The 10427-nt window shown below is 54.3% G+C and overlaps 1 protein-coding gene across 1 annotated transcript; it reads left to right on the top strand.

Moving 5' to 3' along the window:
* The first annotated feature begins 623 nt into the window (after positions 1-623).
* On the top strand, positions 624-8633 carry LOC135289000 (alpha-N-acetylneuraminate alpha-2,8-sialyltransferase ST8SIA3). Its single transcript, XM_064402377.1, has 4 exons — positions 624-907; positions 2178-2300; positions 3988-4545; positions 4731-8633. The coding sequence occupies exons 1-4, from the start codon at positions 738-740 to the stop codon at positions 5011-5013; spliced, it is 1134 nt and encodes a 377-aa protein (XP_064258447.1). The 5' UTR covers positions 624-737; the 3' UTR covers positions 5014-8633.
* Positions 8634-10427: the final 1794 nt, after the last annotated feature.

The following is a 10427-nucleotide window of genomic DNA, read 5'->3' as shown; positions in this document are numbered from 1 at the left end:
TCCCCAGCAGAGGCACAGGGTCCCTAGCAGAGGCACAGGGTTCCCAGCAGAGGCACAGGGTCCCCAGCAGAGGCACAGGGTCCCTAGCAGAGGCACAGGGTTCCCAGAAGCACAGGGTCCCCAGCAGACACACAGGGTTCCCAGAAGCACAGGGTCCCCAGCAGACACACAGGGTCCCCAGCAGACACACAGGGTCCCCAGCAGAGGCACAGGGTCCCCATGCTCAGCCCTCACACATATTTGGGGGCTCCATGGGGTCCCTGTGGCTGCCAGGCTGGGCCACACAAGGCCTTTGGGGGGTCACTTGGGCACCCCAAGGCAGTGGGGAGGGTGGTCTGGCCGCCTCAGGGTTGCTGGGGGAGCACTGGGGACATCAGGGTGGGCACGCTGGGGAGGGAACTGCTGCGGAGCAGCCCCGGGGCCCTTGGGGGGCACTGGGGCTTTAGAGGGCACACTGGGGACGTGGAGGGGAAGCCGGTGTTGGTGGGCACGCGGGGCCGGGGCCGGCACAGGGCCTGCCGGGGGTCCCCGGGCCGCGCTGCCGCGGCGCGGGGCGCCGTGCGGGGCCGTGCGGGGCCGAGCGGGGCCGTGCGGGCGCTCGCGGCTGCCATTTCGGCGGGCCGTGCCTCCATTTTCCCGCGAGCGCGGCGGAGCCGGCCCGGCCCCGGCCCCGCCGCCGCCCCCAGAGCAGCGGCGCGGCCGCCCCGCACCCGCCCAGCCGCGGGGCCGCCTCCGGCATGCGGAGCTGCAAGATGGTGCGGCTGGCCAGCGTGCTGGGGCTCGTCATGCTCAGCGTGGCGCTGCTCATCCTGTCCCTCATCAGCTACGTCTCGCTCAAGAAGGACAACATCTTCGGGGCGCCCCGCGCCGCCGGGCCCCGCATGTACATGTTCCACGCGGGATTCCGGTGAGCGCGGCCCGGCCCGGCCCGGCCCGGCCCGGCCCGGCGGGGGGACGCGGCAGCGGGGCCGGGCACAGCCGGCAGCGGCGGCAGCGGCGGCCCGGGGCGGGCGGGGGGGACCCGGAGCGGCGCGGCCCCGGCGGCGCCCGGCGCTCTCCGTGGTGCTGATGGCGGCCGGTAACGGGCTGCGGGTCCGGCCGGGGCTGGGGGGGGTCTGCGTGTGCCTTGTGTGTGCCCTGTGTGTGCCTTGTGTGTGCCTTGTGTGGGTATCGCTGTGTCTGCGTGGGCGTCCTCACGTGTGCTGCATGGATGTGTCTGTGTGTCTCCGTGTGTGTGCGTGGGTGGGTGTCTCCATGTGTCCCCATGTCTGCACACGGGTGTCCGTGTGTGTGCACGGGTGTCTGTCTCCATGTGTGTGTGTGGGTGTCTCCATGTGTCCCCATGTCTGCACACGGGTGTTTCCGTGTGTGTGGGTGGGTCTCCATGTATCTCTATGCTTCCGTGTGTCCCCATGTGTGTACATGGCTGTCTCTGTGTCTCCATGCGTCTGTATCTCCGTGTGTCTCCATGTGTGTAAGTTGCTGTCCCTGTGTCTCTGTGTGTCCCCATGGGTGTAAGTTGCTGTCTCTGTGTCTCCATGTGTCTTCATGTCTGTGCATGGATGTCCCCATGGGTGTAAGTTGCTGTCTCTGTGTCTCCATGTGTCTCCATGTCTGTGCACAGATGTCTCCATGTGTTAAGTTGCTGTCTCTGTACCTCCATGTGTCCCTGTGTGTGTGCATGGATGTCCCCATGTGTGTAAGTTGCTGTTTCTGTCTCTGTGTGTCCCCATGTCTCTGCGTCTCCATGTGTCCCCATGTCCCTGTGTTTCTGTGTGTCCCCGTGTGTGTAAGTTGCTGTCTCTGTGTCTCCATGTCCCTGTGTCTCCATGTGTCCCCATGTGTGTAAGTTGCTGTCTCTGTGTCTCCATGTCCCTGTGTCTCCATGTGTCCCCATGTGTGTAAGTTGCTGTCTCTGTGTCTCCATGTCCCTGTGTCTCCATGTGTCCCCATGTGTGTAAGTTGCTGTCTCTGTGTCTCCATGTCCCTGTGTCTCCATGTGTCCCCATGTGTGTAAGTTGCTGTCTCTGTGTCTCCATGTGTCCTCATGTGTTGAAGTTGCTGTCCCTGTGCCTCCATGTGTCCCCATGTCTCTGTGTCTCCATGTGTCCCCATGTCCCTGTGTCCCCATGTGTCCCCACGTGTGTACACGTTTTGGTGTCTGTGCCCGCCTCCAGGTCCCAGTTTGCACTGAAGTTCCTGGACCCCTCGTTCGTGCCCATCACCAACTCCCTGGGCCAGGAGCTGCAGGACAAGCCCTCCAAGTGGGTGTTCAACCGGAGCGCCTTCGCCCACCAGAGGTGAGCAGGGAGCTGGGCACAGCCCGGCTGTGCCCTGCCCACGGGCAGCTGAGGGAGTGCTGAGCACCCCCAGATCCGAGGAGCAGACAAAGGCTGAGCCAGAGCTTTTCCCCAGACACTTGCAGCTGTCCTTCCCCAAAGACTTGATTATTTCAGAGCAGGACACCAGGCTGCAAGGCACATCATTGCACTGGGACGTGACCCAGTTTCCTGGCGTGCAGGTGGAATTGTCACTGCTCCAGGATAAATAGCTGTGCTTTAGGAGTGGAAACCCTTTGGCCTGTCACAGCCGTGAAGGGCTGTGTTCATGGAGGCCAGAGGCACACAGAAACTTCCCAGCTGCTGGCAGCTCTGAGCAAGTGCAGGGCTGCTGCTGCCTGCAGCTGCGGGGGCAGGCACAGAGCTCTGTACTCTATACATACCTCTGTTTGCTGGTTACACAGATCCAGCATTTCTATAAAGGACAATAAAACCATGTAGCCGTTTAAGACAGCTACTGCCACCTTGGACAGTCGTTTTGTCCTGACAGATGCCTGCTGGTGGCTCTGCTCACGGGTCCCACCTGGGGAGCAGGAATCTGGCTCTGTGCAGGTGCTCCGCACCGCTCAGAGCAGGGTTTGGGCTTTTCTCCTTCCTTCAGGCCACGGTCCAAGGGCAGCAGGACAAGTAACTCCCTTCCAGTGCTGCCACACTGCCCTCAGCAGCCGTGGGTACAGAGAGGAGGTGGCACTTAGTCCCACCTTCTCCCCAGGACCCCCAGGCTGTGTGACAGTGGCCGCCCCCAGTGTTGCTCCATCGCTGGCACCAGCAGCTCCATAGGGCTGTTCCCGTGCCACCCCTCTGATGATTTTAGCTGAGGCCTTTGCACTTGTCCGTCAGCCAGAACCCATAATTAGGGCACCCAGTGGGACTCCATTAATGCTCAGACATTGGAGGATGTGAGCTGGAGGAATGGTTGTTTGTTTTCCATAAACATAAGTAAATAAAGTCCTATTCAGTTTCTAATTTTATGCCCTGCGAGGGAAATTCCCAAGCAGGGTTGGTTTTGTTTGCTTTGTAAGTATCCCTAATAACCCTCCTAAAAGTGCTGCTGTGCTTGCCCAAATATGAATTAAGGAACTCTATTTGCAGAGATGGAGACAGTGACTGTCGCTTGGTTTTGTGATGGGAAGCTTGTTAATGAAAACATAAACAGAAATATAGATATATATAAATTGTCTCCTGTTAATTCAGTTGGATATCTGTCCTGGGTTTATTTCACGTGCCTTGTGGCTGCAGCAGGAATGAGAGGCACACACAGCCCCAGGAGAAAGCTGTTCTCACCCTGTGTCACAGCCCAGACAGGGCGATGCAGTGCTGGGTGACTGGGGGTGCAATGGGAGCTGCACCCCTTGTCCTAATCCCATATTTTAATCCTGACACTATTCCAAGAGGCACAGGCACAGCCTGAGCTGGCACCAGTAGAGAGCAGCTGGTAAATCCAAGTGGAGCTCTAGGTGAGCAGCCAGCTCCCTCATTCCCACCTATTTATATTGATTTTAAAGCCACTGCACCATGTTGATCAGGAAACTATTTCAGTACACTTTAAAAAAAAAAGGGAAAAATGTAAGTCTAGGTGGAAAACAAATCCACTGCAAAAAAGGGGAATCAGGACTCCATGTTTTCTGTTATTTTGCTCTTGTTTTAGGCAAGAAATCCTTCAGCACGTTGACGTCATCAAAAACTTTTCTCTGGTCAAGAGCAGCGTTCGGATCGGGCAGCTGATGCACTACGATTACTCCAGCCATAAGTATGTCTTCTCCATCAGCAACAACTTCAGGTCTCTGCTTCCCGACGTGTCTCCCATCCAGAACAAGCACTACAACATCTGCGCCGTGGTCGGCAACAGCGGGATCCTGACTGGCAGCCAGTGCGGGCAGGAAATCGATAAGTCGGATTTTGTCTTTCGCTGCAATTTTGCTCCAACTGAGGCTTTCCAGAAAGATGTTGGAAGGAAAACCAACCTCACCACCTTCAACCCCAGCATCCTGGAGAAGTATTACAACAACCTCTTGACCATTCAGGATCGCAACAACTTCTTTTTAAGTTTGAAAAAGCTCGATGGGGCCATTCTTTGGATCCCCGCTTTTTTCTTCCACACGTCGGCGACGGTCACGAGAACACTGGTTGACTTCTTCGTTGAGCACAGAGGGCAGCTGAAGGTCCAGCTGGCTTGGCCAGGAAACATCATGCAGCACGTTAACAGGTGGGTGGGCTTGCCTTGCATTTAATGGCCAAATACATCTCTTTGTACAAATGCATCTCCTAACTGATTTTTCCAGCCTGATGTGGGAGGCACATTGTTGTCAGAGGCGCTGAGGTTTTGTGGTTGCTGTTCTGAAGTTCCAGTAGCTTCTGAGCAGACTGAGAGTCACGCCCGTGTCTCCACAGGTACTGGAGGAACAAGCACCTGTCCCCAAAGAGGCTGAGCACGGGCATCCTCATGTACACGCTGGCTTCGGCCATCTGCGACGAGATCCACCTCTACGGCTTCTGGCCCTTCGCCTTCGACCCCAACACGCGGGAGGACCTCCCCTACCACTACTACGACAAGAAGGGAACCAAGTTCACCACCAAGTGGCAGGAGTCCCACCAGCTGCCTGCAGAGTTCCAGCTGCTCTACAGGATGCACGGTGAAGGACTGGCCAAACTCACCTTGTCGCATTGTGCCTAAGAACCTAAATCTCGAAGTGCCAAACAATTGTCTAAAAAAGTGCCCAAAACCAAATTAAACATTCTTCAGATAGAATTCTAAAAAGGAAACAAACCCACCCTAGAATCTTTTCCATAATTAAAGATGCTTTTTAGCTACTGCTCATCCAAGGGTTTCAGCATATTTAGCGGTGCAGAAGCTTTTATCATGTTCTGTGGATGCGATTTGTGCAGCTGCAAAGTTGAAACATTCTGCATTTCTAGACGAGCCGCTCAGTCTGTTTTAATATCTGTTCATATTTTAGCGTTCTGCTAAACACCCTAAATAATTTCATTGCTCCTTCCCATTAGAGCTAGAAATGCTACTTTTAAGAGGTTTTGCTTCTTTTGTATCTGTTGCTGTCCATAGCTCAGCGTGGCCTGGCCATGGAGGAAGGCACTCGGGGCTCCAGCGCGTCGGCACACGCGAGTTCCTCGGTGTGGATCCTGACCTCCGCCGCTTGGGTATTTCCTATTTACTGAATTTTACATTTTTTAAAGAATAACAAGAAGAAGGTCACAAAGTGGCTCATACCTTAGCTAGGTGTTTATATCACTCTTGGAATACTTCAGTGTTTTAATTCTTTTCGGGACAGATCCTAGTCCAGACTAGACAGACGGAGGCATGTTCATTCCCATCCATCTGATACCATTCTGCCATTTGATTTTACAGTTGAACCACCACAATTCATGCAATTAGGCTTCTCTGGAGACCTCTTTGGTGAGAAAAGCCCCAAACCCCATACCCCTGCTTGGGCAGCATGGGCAAAAATGGAAGCCAGGTGCTGGGATGTTTAAAAACCAGTTTTTTGTAGGGAAGGAAGCGAGCAGAGCTGGAGTGCAGGGAAGAAGAAATGCCACGACCAAATTCCCCCATTTATGTCTCCAACTCACCAGTCAGACAGCTGGAGCAGTGTCCCCATTTTCCCATCACCAGCAGCACCCAAGGCAGACAGGGCAGACATTTCCTTGGCACCACAGGAAATCCATCTGTTTGGGGACAGGACAAAAAACAGGGTCACTTACAGCTGGGAAGTGTTGGCCATTATGTCTCAGGATAAAGGAGCCTGGGAAGTAACTGGGTTTCTTATGAGTATGCTGGCAAGTACTTAACAATTTTTTACTTTACTGTTGTGAGTGAGAACTGACCCCACAATGAAAGAAGATGCAAAATCCAGTATTTAAAATGGCACAGGTTGATTTTTCTTAGCTTCTTTGCCTGTGGTCAGACATAGGAGATGAGGAGGAGATCTCCAGCACAACACCCAGGCATGGCCTAGTGCCCACTGTGGCCCTGCAGCCAGAAGGGTTCTCCCCCACACCCCGGGGTGGAACAGGAGCCGCTGGCTTTCTCCTCCCCTTGAATTATCCCACATTCCCCAGCTCTGCTTTTCCAAAGGCTGTGTAGGGCTGTGGGGTCCCCGCAGCTGCCCCATGTCCAGAGCTGCCCCAGGCACTGTTCCTGGGGCTCTGGGCCGTCCTGTGCTCCTCACACTTGCTCAGCAGGGTCCAGCTCGAGTGCCTGTGCTCCTGGAGTCACAGGGGTGCGGTGGTGATGCCCCAGTGCTGCACTGAGTCCCCCAGTGCCAGCAAGGGCTGTGGGGTCACAGCTCTGGGAACCGTGGGGCTGGCAGTGGCTGGGCAGCCCTGGTCCCAGCAGAGCCTGCAGGGACCCTGCTCCACATGCTGGAGCACACAGATTGTTTAGCCCCAAACCAGAAATTGCACAGGGAAAGAAGAGCTCTGCACCGGTCATTAGTGAAGTGCAGGAATGAATAATTTCTGATATTGTTTTCCATGGGCACTGGGGTCCATGCTAAAGCAGTGCCCAGCAACTCTAAACCCACTGGAGCAGAAGGGTCACCCCCAGCCCCAAATTACTCTTGTTGGCTTGTCTGAACACCAGACATTTTTATCAAGAGGCTTTTTACCAGTTTCCTGTGGGGACCATAATTTCTCATCAGCAAATTAAAGAAATGGGAACTGTTATCATTATGTTGGCATGAAAGCAGGGACAGTGGGCTCCACACAGTTTCTGGAACCTCCCATAGTCCTGGAGAGGGGCACAACCCCCTGGGCACAGCCCTGGCATCACCACCAGAACTTTACAAAAGCACAAAGAGCAGAGAAGGAAGCACAAAACTGACTGCAAATATTTGGAAATGGGAATACAGAAAAATTATTGACAGAACGCCATATTACATCATTGATTTTTGAGCAAAACGCCCCATCGATGCTCCAGACCCACATTGAACATTTCAGAATCATTGATTTTAATGGGGAGTTCTGCCCCGTGATCGATGGCACAGCACAGCCCAAAGTAAATTGCTTCTTAGTATCAATATTCTTTTGCAAGGTGGAAAAGCATCTCAAAGTGCACAGCTTTTGTTTTGCCAGGTGGGGTCTGAGGGAGAGGTGAGGATGGCAGGGGATGGAGAAGACAGTGCCTGAGGAGGAGAGGCTCTTTGGGCTGCCTCTGTCCAGCAGAAATGCCTTTGCACTACTGAGCAAGTATTTTATTATTTATTTAATTGTTATTTACAAGGTGCTGGGGGCTGCCCTCCCTGCTCAGGACAGCCAGTGGCATCACCTCAGCTGGCCTCTTCCTTCCCTCTCTTTGGCCCCAAACCTTCCTGCATGAATTCCTGATGGTTCAGGGAGAACTCTCCTTCCCATGACTGAATGTCTAGACAAGCCAACAGAGCTAATGCAGCGTGATCAATACCTGTAAGTACAAAACATTTGAGGCTCCAAAATCCAGAGAAGCCCTCCAGAGCAGCTCCCTCCATTGGGAGACCCTGCTTGGCCCTGGGCTGCTCAGTGTCCAGGGGCAGCCACATCCCTCTCCAGCCCTTTGCCAGCAGGATGGGTGCCAAGGTGCTGGGGGTGTACATAGGATTGGGAATACACGTGTCCTCTCTTCTTTTATACATCTTGGGTCTCTATTTTTGTTGCTTGCATCTCCTCGGTGAATGGTAGCAAGGCATGTGAAAACAGGCATTTGGCTACCAGGTTTAATTGTAAGGCCAAGCCAAAAAGCAAGAGTTTGTGAAACAGAGTGACTGTGAATGGAGGCTGCAAAAACAGGGCAAATAGGAAAAAGCAGGTTTTCTGTAAATGAATGTGTCTTTATTTCAATGGCTCTACAGTTCAATGCCTGATGGAGTTGTTTTCGATAAAAAAATATAAATATTACAAAAAAAAAAAAAAGATGCCATAATTGTAATAAAGGGTTCGTTAGTAAGGGCCATACCAAAAGCACTGTTTATTTTCCTATGGCTGACGTTCACAAAGGGCCGGGCAGCTCTCAGGTGGGCGCTGGGAAGGAGCTGCTGCAGCCTCAGCAGCACGGAGAGCCTGGTGGCAGGGCTGGCGCTGGCACGGGCTGTGCGTGCCCAGCCCGGGCTGAGCCTGCCTGCACAGCTCCGGGTGCCCCGGCTGCCCGTGACCGTGCCACGTCCCGCGGGGGCAGCGGGCTGGGCAGCTCCCCTGGGAGCCCGTGCTGGGTGTGCCTGCAGCATTGACTCGTGTGCCATAACCCGGTACTGAATGCATTGTTTTTAAATAAAATGGTTTCTTGTGCATTGGGAGTCTGTAAAACTCCACTGCCTCTGCTGCTTCTTTATTATTATTATCATTATTATTTCCCAAAGTGCTCAGGGCCACTGATAGGTTTTACTGGAAAACTTCACCAGAGGAGTTGCCAAAAGTGTTGCTTAATGCTCCCTATATTTAATTATGCAGTGCAAGAAGCTTGGTGTGATGGATCAAATTCTGCACTCCTGTGAAATACGTGAAGATAAAAAGTGGGGCAATGTGGGCGCTGATAGGCTCAGGGTATTTGCTCATTAAGGTGAATTACATCCCCAGGAACATCTTCCAGCCCACTGCTGTTTCGTGTTCCAGGTGACCTGCAGCATCCTCAGTGGCAGGAATTCTGCCACGTGTTTTTAGGAGTTCACATGAGTCCCTGAGGATGGCAGGCACAGGAGCAGAGCCATGCCAGATCCTCCGTGCTGTGTGCTTCCCACCACTAATACCCACTACAGCTCACATATTTATCCTTGAGACATCCTGGCACAGAGGCAGGGATTTATAGTCCTAGAACCCAATCTGGGGATGGGATAGGAGAAATCCTTTCCCTCCTCTCCCACGGGTAAACATGAGGAAGGCTCTGCTGGCCCAGGTGCTGGGGCTGGAGGGTTGAACCCCCAGGCCATGTCCAGCTCTGCCTCCATCCCTGGAAGCTGTCCTGAGGGCATGGAGCTGCTCGCTCTGCAGAGAACAGGCTTGTGGCAGCAGTTTCAAAATGCCAAAGAAAACACCTGCAGTGTTTGTTTAAAAGCAGGTGGAAATGACACCTGCAGGCCCTGGCCAGCTGCTTTAGAGGAGAACTCCCTGTGCCTGTGCCATGTCCTGTCACCCTCAAGTCACCCTTCCCTGCGTGGTTTGGGTCAGGTGCCAGGTGCGAGTGCTGCAGGACGCTACAGACAACCCCGGAGAACAAAAGAGGAGAGGAATTAAATTTCATAATCCCAAGGGAGCCACAGCCCACACCAGAAGGATGCTGGGCAGGAAAGCTCAGCCAGGCCAGGTCAATGCCCAGGTTTGTCCCACCCTGCCATCCCTGGACACCCCACCGCTGCCTCTTTGGGGAGCAAGGGCACCTGGCTGTGGCAGGGGGAGGCCTGGCTGCAGGCAGACAGCAGGAAAGCTAACAAAGAAACCCCCTCCTCCCGCCCCCAAAGCCGAGGAAAGCCTCTGGCAAAGGCAGCCATGCAGGCAGGGAACGCTGTCCCGCTGGGTGCAAGCTGCAGCACCCCCGGCTCCCGGCGCTGCTGCTGCCCGCCGTGCCCGCTGCCAGCTCGGCTTGCCTTGTCCCGCCCGGTGACACGGGACACCCTGCTGGCCCTGAGGGCAGGCACTGCCCCATCGGGCCGGGCCTCCGCTTCGCGTACAACTGCACCACGCACGCGTATTTACACCTCGATTCCCAGGAAGGTTTTGACAGGAATTTGGAAAGACACTACAAACAAAACATCCTCAGGGGACGCAGCCGTCAGGTGCAGGTTTGGAAAGAAAGAGTCAAAGACCTGATGAATTTGTTGGAGAAGGAGAAGGCAAGGCCAGAGGAAAAGAGAGGAAAAGAGAGGAAAAGGAGGACACAGACACCAGCACATCTGCGGCACCAGATCCCCATCGGGGTCTGCCCACACACCCTCCTCCCCCTGCCTACAGGGGCACCTCCGTCTCCGGAGCGCTGCACTCGCCTCTTTTTTCCCCAAATCAACCGCAACTTTTGCCTTCCTTCAGGAAGGACAAAAAGATTTCACGCATAAGTTGCCCTGAACAAAGGCACCTCACGCCAGAGCTTTCTTTTCTGTCTTCCTTTCTTTT

This window comes from Passer domesticus, chromosome W (assembly GCF_036417665.1).
Source record: "Passer domesticus isolate bPasDom1 chromosome W, bPasDom1.hap1, whole genome shotgun sequence".
NCBI lineage: Eukaryota > Metazoa > Chordata > Aves > Passeriformes > Passeridae > Passer > Passer domesticus.
This window is presented reverse-complemented; position numbering and strand designations above follow the sequence as displayed.